This window comes from Pristiophorus japonicus, chromosome 27, assembly GCF_044704955.1.
Source record: "Pristiophorus japonicus isolate sPriJap1 chromosome 27, sPriJap1.hap1, whole genome shotgun sequence".
In the NCBI taxonomy this organism is placed as follows: domain Eukaryota; kingdom Metazoa; phylum Chordata; class Chondrichthyes; family Pristiophoridae; genus Pristiophorus; species Pristiophorus japonicus.
In genome coordinates, this window is record NC_092003.1 from 8,976,199 (window position 1) to 8,998,561 (window position 22,363).

At 53.3% G+C, this 22,363-nt stretch overlaps 1 protein-coding gene across 1 annotated transcript in view; it reads right to left on the bottom strand.

Annotated features, from left to right (window-relative positions):
• The window catches only part of eef1g (eukaryotic translation elongation factor 1 gamma), a 37,311-nt gene that overhangs the window by 12,151 nt on the left and 2,797 nt on the right, over positions 1 to 22,363 (bottom strand). Inside the window, exons 3-7 of the mRNA XM_070868235.1 lie at positions 18,537 to 18,600; positions 16,132 to 16,274; positions 14,820 to 14,963; positions 12,882 to 13,011; positions 10,283 to 10,475 (exon numbers count right to left, since the gene is read on the bottom strand). Coding sequence (XP_070724336.1) covers positions 10,283 to 10,475; positions 12,882 to 13,011; positions 14,820 to 14,963; positions 16,132 to 16,274; positions 18,537 to 18,600 — 674 coding nt within the window. The remainder of the gene's footprint in view (positions 1 to 10,282; positions 10,476 to 12,881; positions 13,012 to 14,819; positions 14,964 to 16,131; positions 16,275 to 18,536; positions 18,601 to 22,363) is intronic.

Genomic DNA, 22,363 nt, shown 5'->3' on the forward strand with positions numbered 1-22,363 from the left:
AGCGATCGGCGAGTGCTGCACTTCACGGCGACACCGTAAAGAGCCAGCCTGGGCAATTGCTGCTACCCTTCCCCCGACTTCAACACGCCCTCCGTGCAGCCTCGGGCAAGGCCCGAGCAGACGGGGGATGTGACAGATTCCATGCACGAGCAGGCAGAGGCTCTTTCCTCTGCTTCTTCGCACCAGCCAACACATTCCAACACTGACAGGCTGGGCCCTTCACACCCAGACAGCTTCACTGTCAGTAACTGTGGGCGAGTGACACTAACCCCAAGTCTGTCACTGTATAACACTGGGGTACAGGTCTGTCACTGTACAACACTGGGGGACAGTACTGGTGGGTACAGGTCTGTCATTGTATAACATTGGAGTACAGTACTGGTGGGTACAGGTCTGTCACTGTAACACTGGGGTACAGTACTGGTGGGTACGGGTCTGTCATTGTATAACATTGGGGTACAGTACTGGTGGGTACAGGTCTGTCACTAACACTGGGGTACAGGTCCGTCACTGTATAACACAGGTACAGTACTGGTGGGTACAGGTCCGTCACTGCATAACACTGGGGTACAGTACTGGTGGGTACAGGTCTGTCATTGTATAACATTGGGGTACAGTACTGGTGGGTACAGGTCTGTCACTAACACTGGGGAACAGTACTGGTGGGTACAGGTCTGTCACTGTGTAACACTGGGGTACAGTAATGGTGGGTACAGGTCTGTCACTGTGTAACACTGGGGGGTACAGGTCTGTCACTGTGTAACACTGGGGTACAGTACTGGTGGGTACAGGTCTGTCACTGTGTAACACTGGGGTACAGTACTGGTGGGTACAGGTCTGTCACTGAATTACACTGGGGTACAGTACTGGTGGGTACAGGTCTGTCACTGTAACACTGGGGTACAGTAATGGTGGGTACAGGTCTCACCAACACTGGGGTACAGTACTGGTGGGTACAGGTCTGTCACTGTATAACACTGGGGTACAGTACTGCTGGGTACAGGTCTGTCATTGTAAACACTGGGGTACAGATCTGTCACTATAACTGGGGTACAGTACTAGTGGGTACGGGGTCTGTCACTGTATAACACTGGGGTACAGTACTGGTGGGTACAGGTCTGTCACTAACACTGGGGTATAGTACTGGTGGGTACAGGTCTGTCACACTAACACTGGGATAGAGTACTGGTGGGTACAGGTCTGTCACTGTATAGCTGGGGTACAGTACTAGTGGGTACAGGTCTGTCACTGTATAACACTGGGTACAGTACTGGTGGGTACAGGTCTGTCACTGTATAACACTGGGGTACAGTACTGGTGGGTACAGGTCTATCGCTGCATAACACGGGTACATTACTGGTGGGTACAGGTCTGTCACTGTATAACTGGGGTACAGTACGAGTGGGTACAGGTCTGTCACTAAATCTGGGGTACAGTACTGGTGGGTACAGGTCGGTCACTGTATAACACTGGGGTACAGTACTGGTGGGTACAGGTCTGTCACTGTATAACACTGGGGTACAGTATTGGTGGGTACAGGTCTGTCACTGTATACCACTGAGATACAGTACTGGTGGGGACAGGTCTGTCACTGTATAACACTGGGGTGCAGGTGTGTCACTGCATAACACTGGGGTACAGGTCTGTCACTGTATACCACTGGGGTACAGTACTGGTGGGTACAGGTCTGTCACTGTATAACACTGAGGTACAATGCTGGTGGGTACAGGTCTGTCACTGTATAACACTGGGGTACAGTACTGGTGGGTACAGGTCTGTCACTGTATAACACTGGGGTACAGTACTGGTGGGTACAGGTCTGTCACTAAATCTGGGGTACAGTACTGGTGGGTACAGGTCTGTCACTGTATAACACTGGGGTACAGTATTGGTGGGTACAGGTCTGTCACTGTATACCACTGAGGTACAGTACTGGTGTGTACAGGTCTGTCACTGTATAACACTGGGGTACAGGTCTGTCTCTGCAAAACACTGGGGTACAGTACTGGTGGGTACAGGTCTGTCGCTGCACAACACTGGGGTACAGGACTGGTGGGGACAGGTCTGTCACTGTATAACACTGGGGTGCAGGTCTGTCACTGCATAACACTGGGGTACAGGTCTGTCACTGCATAACACTGGGGTACAGGTCTGTCGCTGTGTAATACTGTGGTACAGGTCTGTTGCTGAGTAATACTGGGGTACAATGCTGGTGGGTACAGGTCTGTCACTGTACAACACTGGGATACAGTACTGGTGGATACGGGTCTGTCACTGTATACCACTGGTGTACAGTACTGGTGGGTACGGGTGTGTCACTGTATACCACTGGGGTACAGTACTGGTGGGTACAGGTCTGTCACTGTACAACACTGGGGTACAGTACTGGTGGGTACAGGTCTGTCACTGTATAACACTGGGGGACAGTACTGGTGGGTACAGGTCTGTCACTGTATAACTGGGGTACAGTACTAGTGGGTACAGGTCTGTCATTGTATAACACTGGGGTACAGATCTGTCACTGTACAACACTGGGGTACAGTACTGGTGGGTACAGGTGTGTCACTGTATAACGCTGGGGTACAGTACCGGTGGGTACAGGTCTGTCACTGTATACCACCGGGGTACAGTACTGGTGGATACAGGTCTGTCACTAACTGGGGTACAGTACTAGTGGGTACGGGGTTGTCACTGTATAACACTGGGGTACAGGTCTGTCACTGTATAACACTGGGGTACAGGTCTGTCACTGTATAACACTGGGGTACAGGTCTGTCACTGTATAACACTGGGGTACATTACTGGTGGGGACAGGTCTGTCACTGCATAACACTGGGGTACAGTACTGGTGGGTACAGGTCTGTCGCTGCACAACACAGGTGTACAGGACTGGTGGGGACAGGTCTGTCACTGTATAACACTGGGGTGCAGGTCTGTCACTGCATAACACTATGGTACGGTACTCGTGGGTACAGGTCTGTCGCTGTGTAATACTGTGGTACAGGTCTGTTGCTGTGTAATACTGGGGTACAGAACTAGTGGGTACGGGGTTGTCACTGTACAACACTGGGGTACAGTACTGGTGGGTACAGGTCTGTCACTGTATAACACTGGGGGACAGTACTGGTGGGTACAGATCTGTCACTGTAACACTGGGGTACAGTAATGGTGGGTACAGGTCTGTCACTGTATAACACTGAGGTACAGTACTGGTGGATACAGGTCTGTCACTGTATAACACTGGGGTACAGATCTGTCACTGTATAACTGGGGTACAGTACTGGTGGGTACAGGTCTGTCACTGTATAACACTGGGGTACAGGTCTGTCACTAACACTGGGGTACAGTACTGGTGGGTACAGGTCTGTCACTGTATAACGCTGGGGTACAGATCTATCACTGTATAACTGGGGTACAGTACTGGTGGGTACAGGTCTGTCACTGTATACCACTGGGATACAGTACTGGTGGGTACAGGCCTGTCACTAACACTGGGGGACGGTACTGGTGGGTACAGGTCTGTCACGAACACTGGGGTATAGTAGTGGTGGGTACAGGTCTGTCACTATAACATTGGGGTACAGTACTGGTGGGTACAGGTCTGTCACTGTATACCACTGGGGTACAGTACTGGTGGGTACAGGTCTGTCACTGTATACCACTGGGATACAGTACTGGTGGGTACAGGTCTGTCACTGTATAACACTGGGGAACAGTACTGGTGGGTACAGGTCTGTCACTAACACTGGGGTACAGTACTGGTGGGTACAGGTCTGTCACTGTGTAACACTGGAGTACAGTACTGGTGGGTACAGGTCTGTCACTGAATTACACTGGGGTACAGTACTGGTGGGTACAGGTCTGTCACTAACACTGGGGTACAGTAATGGTGGGTACAGGTCTCACTAACACTGGGGTACAGTACTGGTGGGTACAGGTCTGTCATTGTAAGCACTGGGGTACAGATCTGTCACTATAACTGGGGTACAGTACTAGTGGGTACGGGGTCTGTCACTGTATAACACTGGGGTACAATGCTGGTGGGTACAGGCCTGTCACTGTATAACACTGGGGTACAATGCTGGTGGGTACAGGCCTGTCACTGTATAACACTGGGGTACAGTACTGGTGGTTACAGGCCTGTCACTGTATAACACTGGGGTACAGTACTGGTGGGTACAGGTCTGTCACTGTATAACACTGGGGAACAGTACTGGTGGGTACAGGTCTGTCACTGTGTAACACTGGGGTACAGTACTGGTGGGTACAGGTCTGTCACTGTAACACTGGGGTACAGTACTGGTGGGTACAGGTCTGTCACTGTGTAACACTGGGGTACAGTACTGGTGGGTACAGGTCTGTCACTGACACTGGGGTACAGTAATGGTGGGTACAGGTCTCACTAACACTGGGGTACAGGTCTGTCATTGTAAACACTGGGGTACAGATCTGTCACTATAACTGGGGTACAGTACTGGTGGTTACAGGTCTGTCACTGTAAAACACTGGGGTACAGTACTGGTGGGTACAGGTCTGTCACTGTATAACACTGGGGTACAGTACTGGTGGGTACAGGTCTGTCACTGTATAACACTGGGGTACAGTACTGGTGGGTACAGGTCTATCGCTGCATAACACGGGTACATTACTGGTGGGTACAGGTCTGTCACTGTATAACTGGGGTACAGTACGAGTGGGTACGGTGTTGTCACTAACTGGGGTACAGTACTGGTGGATACAGGTCTGTCACTAACTGGGGTACAGTACTGGTGGGTACAGGTCTGTCACTGTATACCACTGGGGTACAGTACTGGTGGGTACAGGTCTGTCACTGTATAACACTGGGGTACAATGCTGGTGGGTACAGGTCTGTCACTGTATAACACTGGGGTACAGTACTGGTGGGTACAGGTCTGTCACTGTATAACACTGGGGTACAGTCCTGGTGGGTACAGGTCTGTCACTGTATAACACTGGGGTACAGTACTGGTGGGTACAGGTCTATCGCTGCATAACACGGGTACAGTACTGGTGGGTACAGGTCTGTCACTGTATAACTGGGGTACAGTACGAGTGGGTACGGCGTTGTCACTAACTGGGGTACAGTACTGGTGGATACAGGTCTGTCACTAACTGGGGTACAGTACTGGTGGGTACAGGTCTGTCACTGTATACCACTGGGGTACAGTACTGGTGGGTACAGTACTGTCACTGTATAACACTAGGGTACAATGCTGGTGGGTACAGGTCTGTCACTGTATAACACTGGGGTACAGTACTGGTGGGTACAGGTCTGTCACTAACACTGGGGTACAGTACTGGTGGGTACAGGTCTGTCACTAACTGGGGTACAGTACTAGTGGGTACGGGGTTGTCACTATATAACACTGGGGTACAGGTCTGCCCTGTATAACATTGGGGTACATTACTGGTGGATACAGGTCTGTCACTGTATGACACTGGGGTACAGGTCTGCACTGTATAACATTGGGGTACATTACTGGTGGATACAGGTCTGTCACTGTATAACACTGGGGTACAGTACTGGTGGGTACAGGTCTGTCGCTGTATAACACTGGGGTACAGGACTGGTGGGGACAGGTCTGTCACTGTATAACACTGGGGTGCAGGTCTGTCACTGCATAACACTGGGGTACAGTACTGTCGCACAGTACTGTCGCTGTGTAATACTGTGGTACAGGTCTGTTGCTGTGCAATACTGGGGTACAATGTTGGTGGGTACAGGTCTGTCACTGTACAACACTGGGATACAGTACTGGTGGATACGGGTCTGTCACTGTATACCACTGGTGTACAGTACTGGTGGGTACGGGTTTGTCACTGTATACCACTGGGGTACAGTACTGGTGGGTACAGGTTTGTCACTGTATAACCCTGGGGTACAGTACTGCTGGGTACAGGTCTGTCATTGTATAACACTGGGGTACAGATCTGTCACTGTATAACTGGGGTACAGTACTGGTGGGTACAGGTCTGTCACTGTGTAACGCTGGGGTACAGTACTGGTGGGTATAGGTCTGTCACTATACAACACTGGGGTACAGTACTGGTGGGTACAGGTCTGTCACTAACACTGGGGTACAGTACTGGTGGGTACAGGTCTGTCACTGTAACACTGGGGTACAGTACTGGTGGGTACAAGTCCGTCACTGTATAACACTGGGGGACAGTACTGTTGGGTACAGGTCTGTCACTGTATACCACTGGGGTACAGTACTGTGAGTACAGGTCTGTCACTGTATAACACTGGGGTACAGTACTGGTGGGTACAGGTCTGTTACTAACACTGGGGTACAGTACTGGTGGGTACAGGTCCGTCACTGTATACCACTGGGGTACAGTACTGGTGGGTACAGGTCTGTCACTGTATAACACTGGGGGGCAGTACTGGTGGATACAGGTCTGTCACTGTAACACTGGGGTACAGTAGTGGTGGGTACAGGTCTGTCACTATAACACTGGGGTACAGTACTGGTGGGTACAGGTCTGTCACTGTATAATACTGGGGTACAGTACTGGTGAGTACAGGTCTGTCACTGTATAACACTGGGGTACAGTACTGGGTACAGGTCTGTCACTGTATAACACTGGGGTACAGTACTGGTGGGTACAGGTCTGTCACTGTATAACACTGGGGTACAGTACTGGTGGGTACAGGTCTGTCACTGTATAACACTGGGGTACAGTACTGGGTACAGGTCTGTCACTGTATAACACTAGGGTACAGTACTGGTGGGTACAGGTCTGTCACTGTATAACACTGGGGTACAGTACTGGTGGGTACAGGTCTGTCACTGTATAACACTGGGGTACAGTACTGGTGGGTACAGGTCTATCGCTGCATAACACTGGGGTACAGTACTGGTGGGTACAGGTCTGTCACTGTATAACACTGGGGTACAGTACTGGTGGGTACAGGTCTGTCACTGTATAACACTGGGGTACAGTACTGGTGGGTACAGGTCTATCGCTGCATAACACTGGGGTACAGTACTGGTGGGTACAGGTCTGTCACTGTATAACACTGGGGTACAGTACTGGTGGGTACAGGTCTGTCACTGTATAACACTGGGGTACAGTACTGGGTACAGGTCTGTCACTGTATACCACTGGGGTACAGTACTGGGTACAGGTCTGTCACTGTATACCACTGGGGTACAGGTCTGTCACTGTATAACACTGGGGTACAGTACTGGGTACAGGTCTGTCACTGTATAACACTGGGGTACAGTACTGGTGGGTACAGGTCTGTCACTGTATAACACTGGGGTACAGTACTGGGTACAGGTCTGTCACTGTATAACACTGGGGTACAGTACTAGTGGGCACAGGTCTGTAAATGGTTGTGTGAACAATTTGGAATCCATTAGCAGCACTGTGCTGTGTGCTCCAACTATTTGTGGGTTTAACTGCAGAGCTGACTTTGGAGTAGCAGCAAAGGGCGTTAGAAAAATCGTCAGCGTGCAGGTGAGAAGGGCACAGCTCGGCTGCAGAGTCCTTACTAAGAATCCGTGGCCAAGTCGCCACATAGCCATTCGCGGACTGTGTTGTGTATCTGGACCCCGGCACTGGTTTGGTGTGAAATGCCTCCACCTAGAGGTTGAACGGTGCACAACAGGTGAAGGCTGTTCTCGGACAGAAATGCCCGATGGCGGCAACATTTCATTTTATCAGTAAGTGGTTCTACCTAGCATCACCTCCACTCCTCCAGTTTCTCTTCCCCACCCCCTCTCCCCTCCCCCAACACAAGGGATTTCTCTAGGGGGTGATTGACAGGGTGGGGCACGGCCAACATCAGGAACTCTCCTGGACTGGGAATGAAAGCCACACCCGTACTATAAGCCGCAGAGTTTCAGCTCCTACCCCGATGCTTGGAATTTCTGCTGTGAGCAGCTCGGTTAGTCAGTTTATTACAGTACCAGTTGCAGCCCCTAATCTGTGCAGAATTCACTGGACTGAGCTAATGGAGGGGAGAAATCAGCCAGGCTGCTGACTACTAAGCTCTGGAATTCCCTCCCTAAACACCTCTCTCCCTCTCTCCCTCTCTCTCTCTCTCTCCTCCAAGACGTTCCTTAAAACCAACCTCTTTGCCCCAGCTTTTGCCCCAATATCTCCTCCTGTGGCTCGGTGTCAAATTTTGTTTGATAACGCTCCCATGAAGCATCATGGGACGTTTTACTACATTAAATGAAGATGCTGTTAATTCCTGCTAGAAAGAGCGTGCGTGTCAATACGACGTGAGAAACGGGTATGGGTCAGCTATAATTGTCCCCACAGTCGAATAGCCACCCCCCACCGACAACACTTGCATTGCGGCAATGGACACTGGGATGCGGCACGGAGAGGCTGCTAGTTTGCGTGCCTCTCCACCTCGAACAATGTCAGCAGGCGCTCAGGACTGGAGCCGAGATACTTTGACAAGAAAGGTTCAGACACCTTGATGCGTTTTAACAGAGCGAGGCAGGGCTGGTTCTCAGCAAAATACAGCACTGAACAGGACCTGCACCGAAAGCTTTAACAACCGCTCACCCGAGGAGCAGCCGGGAGCCTGACCGAAGTAAGACATCTCAGAGAGACGCGAGACCCACATCAGGCAGCCCTGCGCCATTGAGAGTCGGGACGGCGAGTTCCAATAACCTGCGCTCTGCCCCAGCACCAGTTTCTGCTCACTTCCTCACCAGCTGTGTCAGCCTGGCTCAGCCAGTGCCATGCTCACCCAAAGGGCAGCCCCTGACACCCGGCCGGCATCACTTGCAAGCATCCAATTCATCCAGTCAGGCCACTGAATGGAACAACATCAGCAACATCTAAATTGGTCACACTGACACCAGGCTGCTCTTCACTCAAAGGAAATTTAACTTCATTAGTTGGACACTAATATCCCACCCAGTCTAATCCCACTCTCCCCGCACCCTTTAATATCCCACCCGGTCTAATTCCACTCTCCCCGCACCCTTTAATATCCCATCCAGTCTAATCCCACTCTCCCCGCACCCTTTAATATCCCACCCAGTCTAATCCCACTCTCCCCGTACCCTTTAATATCCCACCTAGTCTAATCCCACTCTCCCCGCACCCTTTAATATCCCACCCAGTCTAATCCCACTCCCCGCATGCTTTAATATCCCACCGTCTAATCCCACTCCCTGTACCCTCAGGACATCTCAAAGGATGATTTACATTTGAAGTGCAGTTATTAATGTAACGTGAGGCACAGCAGCCAATCAGGATCCCATAAACAGCGAATGAGATGAATATTATTTTGGTGGCAGTGGTTGAGGGATGAATGTTGGTCAGGACGCTGGGAGATCTCGCTCAATCCTGCACTGGCCTATTAGCTTCGATTATGTGCTCAAGACGTGCAGTGGGGGCTTGAACCCACAACCTTCTGACAGAGGCACTGAGACAAACTGATAATTAATCTGCGACCACACCCCGCTCGAGGCTCCGTGGGATATACTGTCCCATGAAGACTGAAGCTTGGACTGCCACGGTGTATGGAGAGTTAATCTCACTATCGATTCATCAGCTTTAGAATGAGTGAGACCCTCCAGACCCCAGAATAATCTCAGTATCTGTGTAATTCCTCCATACAGCCCCTCGAGCCTGCTCCGCCATTCAATAAGATCGTGGCTGATCTGATCTTGGCCTCAACTCCACTTCCCCGCCCGTTCCCCACAACCCTTGACTCCCTTGTCATTCATTAATAATCTGTTTATCTGCACCTTAAATATATTCAGTGACCCAGCCTCCACAGCTGCCTGGGGCAGAGAATTCCAGATTCACCACCCTCAGAAAATAAATTCCTCCTCATCTCCATTTTAAACGGGCGACCCCTTTTTCTGAAACTATGCCTCCTAGTTCTAGATTTCCCCCACGAGGGGAAACATCCTCTCTGCATCTACCTTATAGAGGCCCCTCAGAACCATATACGTTTCAATAAGATCACCTTTCATTCTTCTAAACTCTAAATGAGTACAGGCACAACCTTTCTTCATTGGACAACCCCCTCATCTCAGGAATCAACCGAGTGAACCTTCTCTGAACTGCCTCCAATGCAGGTATATCCCTCCTGTGCGCAGTACTCCAGGTGTGGCCTCACCAACTGTTGTGGCTCGGTATTAAATTTTGTTTGACAACACTCCTGTGAAGCAGCTTTGGGACATTGTTAAAGGCGCTATATAAATATAATTTGTAAAGGTTAAGCATTTGAACAGCGCTGGACTAACTCGAGATTCATGCAAGTCATCTGCCTTCGAACCTCTTGGGTAGGTGAGCGAAAGGATCCTTGGCTTTGGGCTCGGAGCACAGGACCTCATCGCACGCGTCCATCTCCTCCTCGGGAGCTGCCGGCTTCTTCTCTTCCTTTTTCTCCTTCTTCTCCTGCGACTTGTGCTCTTTGGCCTCCTTGGGTGCCTTTTCTTTCTTGGGCTGCAACTCCGCAAATTTCTTGGCTGTCCGGGGAGGCGGGGGAAAAGAAACGGGAGCCAGTGTTAACCACGCTCAAGATGAGCACAAAACCGACTGTGTGTTGCGCGCACCGCGTGGGTTTTAAGGGCGACGGTGCGTGGAGAGAGCCGGTGGCAGTGCTGGCCCCTCCGCTACACTCAGCATCTTTCAGCTGGGGGGGGGGGGGGGATATCTTACATCCACATAAATACCCCCTCCTGTCCCCGTGTGCGAAATTTTGGATCAGCCGACGTCACGTTGCACAGCAAAGAAACTCCAGCCTCCAAAAAGCATGGCCAGTCATCACAGTGGCTAGTCGGCTGTAAAGGGCATCACAGCAGTATTTTCCAAACGCTGTCATTAAGCAATGATCATAGCATTACATTCATTTTACAGCACAAGACACAGGCCATTCAGCCCACCAGTCAGGCCAACGTTTATTCTCCACTCGAGCCTCCGCCCATCCGTTATCAGCTAACTCTGATCAGCATAACCCTCTACTCCCTTCTCCCTCATGTGCTTCCCGTTAAATGCATCGATACTACCCGCTTCAACCACTGCCTGTGGCAGCGAGTTCCATTCTCATCCCTCTCCTGAATTCCCCATTGGATTTATCAGTGACTACCTTATATTGATGACCCCCAGTTCTGGTCTCGTCCGCAAGTGGAAACAGCTCCTCTACGTCAACCCTATCAAACCCCTTCATAATTTTATAACCTCAATCAGGTCACATGTCAGTCTTCCCTTTTCTAGCCTGTTCAATCTTTCCTGATAGAGAGAACATCTCGGGTTCCGATATCATCCGCGCTAATCTTTTCTGCATCTTCTCCAGTGCCTCTATATCCTTTTCGTATTAACACGGGCTTATTTCACCCTCCGAGGGCACCGAGGCAAGTGCAGAAACTTCCTGGAGCCACTTAGTTGTGAGTTTACTCGCAGCCCTGGGGACAGGAGTGACGTCGGCTGCACAGCAAAGGTCGGCACACTCACACAAGAGACAAGAGGGTAGAGACGCGGTGCAGAGGGACCAGAGATCAAACTGGGGATCATCAAGAGCCCGTGCGACTCGAGACGCAATCATTATCTCCCAGGGACGAGGCACATACGGAGGTTCAACCCCTGCCCTGCTCACTTCCCACTGTAGCAGATCAGCAGGTGGTGAAGGAGGCAAATGGCATGTTGGCCTTTATAGCGAGAGGATTTGAGTATAGGAGCAAGGAGGTCTTACTACAGTTATACAGGGTCTTTGCGAGGCCACACCTTGAATATCGTGTACAGTTTTGGTCTCCTAATCTGAGGAAGGACGTTCTTGCTATTGAGGGAGTGCAGCGAAGGTTCACCAGACTGATTCCCAGGATGGCAGGACTGACCTATGAAGAAAGACTGCATCGACTAGGCTTATATTCACTGGAATTTAGAAGAATGAGGAGGGATCTCATAGAAACGTATAACATTCTGACAGGATTGGACAGGTTAGATGCAGGAAGAATGTTCCCGATGTTGGGGAAGTCCAGAACCAGGGGTCACAGTCTAAGGGTAAGGGGTAAGCCATTTAGGACCAAGTTGAGGAGAAACTTCTTCACTCAGAGATTGTTAACCTGTGGAATTCCCTACCACAGAAAGTTATTGAGGCCAGTTCATTAGATATATTCAAAAGGGAGTTAGATGTGGTCCTTACGGCTAAAGGGATCAAGGGTTATGGAGAGAAAGCAGGAATGGGGTACTGAAGTTGCATGATCAGCCCTGATCATATTGAATGGTGGTGCAGGCTCGAAGGGCCGAATGGCCTGCTCCTGCACCTATTTTCTATATTTCTATGTAAAACACCAGCTCGCCAAGGGCCATTACTTTAGGTCAAATTCATTGCATCACATTTACATTTTTGTTTCTGCTCAAGTCTACAGATCTCTGTGTTGGGAATCGAATAATCTTTGGCTCCCCCTTCCCTATTCAGCATCAAACACTCCCAGGGCAGGTACAGCACGGGGTTAGATACAGAGTAAAGCTCCCTCTACACTGTCCCATCAAATACTCCCAGGGCAGGTACAGGGGGTTAGATACAGAGTAAAGCTCCCTCTACACTGTCCCATCACACACTCCCAGGGCAGGTACAGGGGGTTAGATACAGAGTAAAGCTCCCTCTACACTGTCCCATCAAACACTCCCAGGGCAGGTACAGCACGGGTTAGATACAGAGTAAAGCTCCCTCTACACTGTCCCATCACACACTCCCAGGGCAGGTACAGCACGGGGTTAGATACAGAGTAAAGCTCCCTCTACACTGTCCCATCACACAGTCCCAGGGCAGGTACAGCACGGGGTTAGGTACAGATTGAGACTGCCAGTTACTGACCGATTCTGGTCAGGTTTGACATTGGGGCCCATGCCCACACTGCACTGACCGCACTCACCGTCAAACTGTGCCATTTTGTCACACAGCTTCACCTCTCCCAGGACAGCTTTAAACTGCGGCTGGTTAATGCAGGTAACGAACCATCGGTTGACGTTGGTGTAAGACTGACGGAAAGCGGCATCCAGAACCTGGGGGGAATGAAGAGAAATCAGTATTGGCTGCACAGGCAGCACCAAAACACGCTCAACCCAAAATGACACAAGTGACGATCTCTCAACCCCTACCCCCCGGGTCTGTCTGGAAGTGGAGACCACCCATTGGTAATCCCCTCTCCCCACACTGGCAGACAGAGTCTCCCCTCCCACACCGGCACAGTCAGTCATTCAGTAACTGCGTGTTACACGCCCCAATCGGCAGTGTTGCGAGGGCCATTCTCGGTAACGCCGCGCACCGCGGGGCGACAGGACGAGTGTCGGCAGGGAGGATCTCAGCCACCCCACCCACGTTCCCTGTAAGCTACGCGGTCACGCAGTTCTCCACGGAACCCACGCTGCCAGCTGTCCCATACAAAAACCGTGCAGGTTGGGTGCTTTGAATGGCCCGCACAGCGCCAAACAGAAGAACATTGGCAGGCAACCCCCCCCACCTGACGGGGAGAGCGTGAACAAAGATAACAGGCCCAATAGTCCTATTCAATAGGGCTGCTTGCCTTGCTGCCATAAGGCTCTGTCGAAGGGTCGTCAAGCTGAAACCTTAACTCGGTTTCTCTCTCCACAGATGCTGGCTGACCCCGAGTGTTGCCAGCATTTTCGGTTTACATTGCAGATTTTCAGCACCCGCAGCATTCTGCCACTGGGTTTGCCCTTCCTGCCAATAACCTGTCGCCGGGGAGCGACAGAACAGAGCTGGCATTTATACAGTGGCAGGTCACTTCGCAAAGCGCTTCACAGCCATTGATAAACCACAACCCCACCCGTCCCCCACAATCGGTCACCGAGTCTGTCTGCTTTCGGCTGTGCGAGGTAGCTTAAGTAAGACAGCGGCAAACTCTTGCTCTTCGAAAAAGCGCAGTGGGATTTTTGACTTGCGTCCAAAGCACCACAGGCAGACTCGGGTTTAACGTCTCGTCTGAAAGGACGGCACCGCTGACAGTGCCGCGCTCCCTCAGCACTGCAAATAGCATGTTGGCCTTTATAGCTAGGGGGTTTGAGTATAGGAGCAGGGAGGTCTTAATGCAGTTGTACAGGGCCTTGGTGAGGCCTCACCTGGAATATTGTGTTCAGTTTTGGTCTCCTAATCTGAGGAAGGACATTCTTGCTATTGGGGGAGTGAAGCGAAGGTTCACCAGACTGATTTGGGATGGCTGGACTGACATATGAAGAAAGACTGGATCGACTAGGCTTATATTCACTGGAGTTTAGAAGAATGAGAGGGGATCTCATAGAAACAAATAAAATTCTGACAGGATTGGACAGGTTAGATGCAGGAAGAATATTCCCGATGTTGGGGAAGTCCAGAACCAGGGGTCACAGTCTAAGGGTAAGGGGTAAGACATTTAGGACCGAGATGAGGAGAAACTTCTTCACTCAGAGAGTGGTGAACCTGTGGAATTCTCTACCGCAGACAGTTGTTGAGGCCAGTTTGTTAGATATATTCAAGAGGGATTTAGATATGGCCCTTACGGCTAAAGGGATCAATGGGTATGGAGAGAAAGCAGGAAAGGGGTACTGAGGTGAATGATCAGCCATGATCTTATTGAATGGTGGTGCAGACTCGAATATTTCTATGCACTGGGAGCGTCATAACCTAGATTACACGCTCAAGTCTCTGGAGTAAGGCTCGAACTCATGACCTTCTGACTCAAGAGGCGAGAGAGAGTGCTGCCCACTGAGCCACGCGGGCATCGCCCAGTCGACACTGCAGTAGGCGGCGAACGCACGAGACAACTGATCCCCCCCACCCCAGACGCCCCGTACTGGGAGCCAGGGCACCGTACCTGTTTGTAGAGCCAGAGGAGAGAGCAGACGACGGTGATGTCAGCGAGGGTGACCCGCTCTCCCACCAGGAAGGTGCGAGACTTCAGGTGCTCGTTCAGGACTCCCAGGACCTTCCTCACCTCCTCCTTGGCGTGCTCAGTGGCCTGCAAGAGAACAAGTCAGCAAGTTAAACACACAGCAATAAGTCCAAACCCAAGGTACCACCGCATTCAGACAGGCACGCCACCGGGATTAAACACAGAAACTAGGAGCAGGCCGTACGGCCCCTCGAGCCTGCTCCGCCATTCAATGAGACATTGGCTGATCTTCTACCTCAACTCCTGCAATGTTTCCATATCCCTTGATCCCACCCAGAGTCCAAAAATCTCTCTCAGTCTTCAATATACTCAACGACTGAGCCTCCACAGCCCTCTGGGGCAGAGAATTCCAAAGATTCACCACCCTCTGAGTGAAGAAATTCCTCCTCATCTCAGTCCTAAATGGCTGACCCCTTATCCCGAGACTGAGAGACCCCTGGTTCCAGACTCCCCAGCCCGGGGGAAACATCCTCCCTGCATCTACCCTGTCAAGCCCCCCCCTCAGACTAAAGCCCACTCGGTATCTCACACTAGGAAACAGACCCAGAATATTCTGCTGTAACAATGGATCAACTATTTTTACCTTTGGGACTCTAAGGGAATCATGGGATAGGGGGATCGGGCAGGAAAGTGAGGTGGGAGATTAGCCATGATCTTACTGAATGGCAGAAAAGGCTCGAGGGGCTGAATGGCCGACTCCTGCTCCCAATTCTTAGGTTCATATGAATGTTTGCACCCCATGGTTCTCAGTTTTCTAGTTAAACCCCGGCCGAGATGCCACAGTGTGAGGGGTTATATTGGGCAGTCAAGAGTTTCGCTACTGATCTTGCCAATGGTGGACAATTCCACTGTGCCCAGTCACCCACACACACCATATCCAGGTATGTTCCTGATCAGACCCACGCGCACAGTCCTGCCTTCTTCATGGTGCCGGGGAACATGACTCGCCCCCACACCCTCCCCGTTTCTCCTGTGGGTGCTGACGCACTGCAATACCACCTGAAACCTCAGCCAAACGGTCACTGCTCGCGAGAGAGTCGAGACCAGCTATTCGACAACAGGAGGCACCAAGCCAAGCTCGACCCAGCCCTCGCAGCACAGGTTTGCTGGCCGATTTACGCACGCCCTCTTGCTGGCTCGTGGGCCCTGAAGTCAAGAGAGACTCGCGTGGCATGGCAGCAGGCAGGGCCGAGCCGCTGGCCCGACCTGTCACTCGCACCAAGCGATCACGCACCTGTTTGTTGTACTGCATGATCCCGAGGGTTGGGAAAACCCACGTGCTGGCGGGAGGGATGAGGTCGCTGTCTGCAAAGTTCATCCACTGAAGGACCTGGGCGGCCTCCTCCTTCTTGGCCCCTCGTAGGGCATCGTTCGCAACTGGGGGAGGGAGACAGAGGGTCAGCAGCTCCCGAGGAAACCTCGCGATGGGACATCAAACCCCGCCTCCCCCCCCAGCGGCGGGACCCCAGACCCTTCTCCCGCAGTGGGGCCTCAAACCACCCCCCCCCCTCCCCCAACGTGGTGGGACCTCAGACTCTGCCCTACCCCTCAGCATCGGGACCCCAGACACCCCCCCCACCCCGCGCAGAGAGACCTCAGACTACCCCACCCCCCCAGTGGGAGCCCAGACCCCCGCGCCCGCCCCCCGAGGTAAGACCCCAGACGCCACCTCCCACCCCATGCGCGCGGTGGGACCTCCCCCCCCCACCTTTGCGGTGGGACCCCAGACCCCCCCCAACCCCCATGCAGTGGGACCCCAGAAACCCCCCCCCCTCCAACCCCCGCGCAGTGGGACCCCCCCCAAACCCCCGCGCAGTGGGACCCCAGAACCCCCCCCCAACCCCCGCGTGGTGGAACCCCAGACGCCCCGCCCCCCCCACGGTGGGACTCCAGGCGCCCCATGTGTCAGTAAACGCTCCTTTATTGGTCTTCTATTCCTTTCTCCCTCATGTGTTTATCCAGCCTCCCCTTTAATGCTATTCACCTCAACCCCTCCCAGTGGCAGCGAGTTCCACATTCTCACCCCTCTCTAGGTAAAGATGTTTCTCCTGAATTCCCCAGTGGATTTATTAGTGACATTTATAGATACCTTTCAGCAACATGGCAAGGAGCCCCCAAACATTTAAATATTCCTCGCCAGGGCAGAGACTGGCTGGGCCCTTACATGAGTGTTCATTCTCCACGACATGAGAGGGACAGAGCCTCAGCTGGATGGGGGGGTCCTATTTGACCACATTGGGGGAGGGGTTTAAAATATCTCACCCCATCCCACTCGCACCAGACACCTTTCTCTTTGAATGGCGGCCCTGGCTGATTAGGTCAGGTCCTCCCTAACACGAGGTGCACCAAGGCTCAGCCAAGACTGGAGGGGCTAACCAAGCAGAGGGCAGGCCTGTCCACTGCACAACACAATTACAGACTGGGCAACCTCACCTCACACCCATTTTACTTGGAATCACAGCCTCGGTGTAATTTAAAAAAAAATAAGCATTCCAAAAGACATCAGAGGCGTGTATCGAGGACAGTATCAGTAATGGGACACACACATTGTGCCTCTCAGATACCGACTCTGTACAGAGCTCCAGGGAGAGGGGAGAGGGCAGTGGAGAGAGAGAGAGAGAGAGAGAGAGAGAGAGAGAGAGAGCGACAGGCGATGCCCCCTCTAATTTTTATTTTAGGCTCCTTCCAGGTAAACGCTGGGGAGCGGCTGCACAGAACCTCCAGACCACCGTGCAGCATAGCGGGAACATTGGTGATGGCACCTGCAAACGCAAGGGGGAACTGGATAGATATTCAGCAGAGAAAGCGAGTCGGGGAATGGGATTTAGGAGGGGTAGTGCGCGATGCTGCTCAAACCTGGGACAGGACAGACGCACCGCAACTCGTGGGTTCTCTCTGCACCCCGTGCGTTCCAGCCACACAAGTCCTGATTAAGCTACGTTAGGGCAAGAACAGACGGGCACACGATCCCGAAACATGGGAACCACAGACCCTCAAAAGGGAAGGTCTGTCACCCAGAACCACGCCAACCCAGGCAGTTCAACGCCATTGCTACACACACACACACACTCTCTCTCTCTCTCTCTCTCTCTCTCTCTCAGGGCCATCCAAGTTTACAGCACAGACAGGAGGCCATTCAGCCCATCATGCTTGTGCCGAGTCTTCGCTAGAACATTTCAAAACTAAAACCCGCTGCCCCGTTCTTTCCGCACTGCCTTGCGTCTTCCTCGGCTCCAAATATTTATCCACTGCCTCAACCGCTCCCCACGGCAAAGCATTGCACTCCCCTACAACACCTGGCATAAAGACATTACTCGTGACCGCTCTCCTCATGGTCCGTGACTATTTTAACTGGACGACACCCCACGTCGCAGACTTTCTAGACGGAGGAATTCGGGTGAGACAGAGGTTTTAGCAAAATTCTGCACAATTACAAAAAATAAATTCAATTACATTTTTGCGATTATGGAATTCACTGCCTGACAGTAACTTTCAAAAAGGGACAAATATACTGGGCTATGGGGAAAGAGCAGAGGTGAATTGGACGCATTGGAAGCTGTTTAAAAGAGCCGCAGGCACACTGGGCCAAACGGCCTCCTTCTGCAGGGTATGATTCGAAAGATCTCCGCTTAACCTTACCATAGTGAGCGATGGCATTGCTCTCGAAGACACAGAATCCATCGTCACCTTCGAACGCTGGAACCTGGAAGAGAAGCGGAGTGAGGAACAGAATGGGTGGCAAACGGCACCTCCCACCTCCGAACCCTGTAGCTAGTAGAGTGGCCCCCAGGCCCCAGCTTCTCTATTCTCAATAGGACTCAGTCGCGACAGCAGTCACATCGCCAACTCCTCCCGGCAGTAATGCCTGAGCTAGCTGCCACTTACGTGTGAGCAGCAGCTCAGTGGGCAGCACTATCGACCCGGGTAGTGGGTTCAAGTCCCGTTTCAGAGACAGGAGCCTGTAACCCAGGCTGCCAATCCCAATACTGAGCGAGCGCCACACTGTCGGAGGGGCGGCGCTGAGGGAGTGCCGCACTGTCAGAGGGGCGGCGCTGAGGGAGCGGCGCACTATCGGGGGGGGGGGGGGGGGGGCTGCTGAGGGAGCGGCGCACTATCGGAGGGGGGGGTGAGGGAGCGCCGCACTGTCGGAGAGGGGGGGGGGGGGGGGGAGGGGGCGGCTGCTGAGGGAGCGGCGCACTATCGGGGGGGGGGGGGGGGGGGTGCTGAGGGAGCGCCGCACTGTCGGAGGCGGGGGGGGGTGCTGAGGGAGCACCGCACTGTCGGGGGGTGGCTGAGGGAGCACCGCACTGTCGGGGGGTGGGGGGTTGCTGAGGGAGTGCCGCACTGTCGGAGGGGGTGGGGGGGGTGCTGAGGGAGTGCCGCACTGTCGGAGGGGGTGGGGGGGGTGCTGAGGGAGCGCCGCACTGTCGGGGGGGGGGGGGTTTGCTGAGGGAGTGCCGCACTGTCGGAGGGGGGGGTTGCCGAGGGAGCGCCGCACTGTCAGAGGGGCAGGAAGGGGAGCAGGGGCAGTTCTCCCCGGTGTCCTGGGGCCAATATTTATCCCTCAACCAACATCACTAAAACAGGTGATCTGGTCATTATCACATTGCTGTGTGGGGGAGCTTTCTGTGCGCAAATTGTCTGCCGCGTTTCCCACATTGCAACAGTGACTGCACTCCAAAAGTACTTCATTGGCTTTAAAGCGCTTTGGGGAATCCCAAGGTTGACAGGTGCTATATAAATAACTAGGCCCTTACGGCTAAAGGGATCAGGGGGTATGGAGAGAAGGCAGGAATGGGGTATTGAAGTTGCATGATCAGCTATGATCATATTGAATGGTGGTGCAGGCTCGAAGGGCTGGATGGCCTACTCCTGCACCTATTTTCTATGTTAGCCTCTGGCCCTCCCATGGCGCAGATTCTGCTGCTTGTATACCTGAGCATTTAAAAAGCAATGTATACGTTTCTCCTCGTTGATAGAGAGAGTGGCTCTCGGGCACTTTCTCCCGCCATGTCGTCACCACCTCCGCACAAGCATTGGGCAACTCAACGGGGTTACACTGGGCGTTTCCAACCTGCGACCCCTCGCAATCCGACCACAGCAGTCTGTTCCTACTAGTGATTTGTCCTGTTTTGAGTTCTGTGAGCCTGGAAGGGCTGGTCTGAACCCCGTTGCCTCATTGCTGGCTAAATTCTGAACTACAGCACTGTCAGCGTCAACTGCAAGTGGGACTTAATAGCAGAGGGGTTTAAACTTCTAAGTGCAGTTCTCTCGGCTCAATGTGCGGCCTACTGTCTTGTCAACCGTGGCTTTGTGTGTAGCACTCTCGCCTCGGAATCAGAAGATTGTGGGTTCGAGCCCCACTCCAGAGCCAATTAAGTATTTTTGAAGTGTTGACACTGTTGTAATGTAGGAAATGCAGCAGCAGTTTGCGCACAGCAAGCTCCCACAAACATCCAAAAGACCGCCCCTCCGACAGTGCGGCGCTCCCTCAGTTCCGCCCCTCCGACAGTGCGGCGCTCCCTCAGTACTGCCCCTCCGACAGGGCGGCGCTCCCTCAGTACTGCCCTTCCGACAGGGCGGCGCTCCCTCAGTGCCGCCCCTCCGACAGGGCGGCGCTCCCTCAGTGCCGCCCCTCCGACAGGGCGGCGCTCCCTCAGTGCCGCCCCTCCGACAGGGCGGCGCTCCCTCAGTGCCGCCCCTCCGACAGGGCGGCGCTCCCTCAGTGCCGCCCCTCCGACAGGGCGGCGCTCCCTCAGTGCCGCCCCTCCGACAGTACTGTACTGGGACTGCCAGCCGGGGAGGTGGCAGGTTAACTGCCAGCTGCGGGTGAAGAACTGATCTTAGCTCTACCCAGAATCCCTGAGCTGGACCGGGATTCTTACTGATTCAGCTGAAATGAGAATCAAGCTATTTCACGTTGCTGATACAAACAGATCTGTTTTGGGATTGCTCCAGCAATGTGGCACAGCCTTGGAAAACCTCCAGGCCAGCGTCTCAAAATGTGGGATGGGAATAATTTGTGATTGGAGGGACAGACGACATTTTAAACCCACTGGAAGCAACTCGAATGCCATGGGTCAAGCCACAGTCGAAGGGGGAGTTTTGGGGACCACTGAAGCTCCATGCTCACCGGCCAGGGAACTGCCAGCCCCAGGAACAGACGCCCCCCCCCACCCCCCAGAGCTGCAAGTACCCCGTCAAACACAACCCTCCGGGGCACAAACTGATGGGATATTTAAACCCCCCAGCCACCACGAAGCAATGTGGCATCAGTCGGACCACCTCCCCGACCCCTCCAAGGGGGCAAAAGCCTGAAGCAATAACCCAATTGAAGCGGGCATTCTGCCCAGTTAAGGGGGCAATTATCCATTCATTGTTTCCCAATGCCCAGTCTCACCCCAGCCTGGTAGAACCCTTTAGGAGCAGGGTGGAGGTCATTCCCTCCCGAAACCTTTCTTTAGCCTAAAGGAAAACCTCTCCTTTAAGGCGCTCCTTAGAACCTACCTCTTTGACCAAGCGTTTGGTTACCTGCCTCATTTCGGACGTGGCTCGGTGCCAATTGTTGTGTCTGATAACGCTCCCTCGAAGCGCCTTGGGACGTTTTACTCCGTTAGAGGCGCTATATAAATGCAAATTGTTCTTGTAAGGGATGGTGCGGACGCAAACGATGAGGTGGAGTGGTGTGTCAGGGGCAGCGCTCGCGGTGTGCTGCGTTGTCTTGAGGTCCCAAACAGGTTGCTCACCGGCTTTTACATGGGAGAAACATTGCTTGCGCGGAGATTTGAACGGGCCGTTAAAGGGATCATTGCCGGGAAAAGAAAGGGGTGAGGGTAATGATGAGGCTGGGAAGCAAGGGTAGGGGTGAGGGGAGGAGGCAAGTGTGGGCATGGAGCAAGGGTAGGGGTGAGGGTATGGGCACTGGGGGCCAAGGGGGGGGGGGGGGGGGAAACGAGGGGGGGGAAGGGTACGGGCACTGGGGCCGAGGGGGAAGGGTACGGGCACTGGGGCCGAGGGGGAAGGGTACGGGCACTGGGGCCGAGGGGGAAGGGTACGGGCACTGGGGCCGAGGGGGAAGGGTACGGGCACTGGGGCCGAGGGGGAAGGGTACGGGCACTGGGGCCGAGGGGGAAGGGTACGGGCACTGGGGCCGAGGGGGAAGGGTACGGGCACTGGGGCCGAGGGGGAAGGGTACGGGCACTGGGGCCGAGGGGGAAGGGTACGGGCACTGGGGCCGAGGGGGAAGGGTACGGGCACTGGGGTTGGGAGGGGGTAGGGTACGGGCACTGGGGTTGGGGGAGAGGGTAGGGTATGAGGGTGATGGCAGGGCATTTCTATAGCACTGGTCACCACCTCAGGATGCCCCAAAGCTCTTCACAGCCAAAAAGTGTTTGTTGTAATGTGGGAAACACGGAAGCCAAATTGCGCACAGCAAGCTCCCACAAACAGCAATGTGATAATGACCC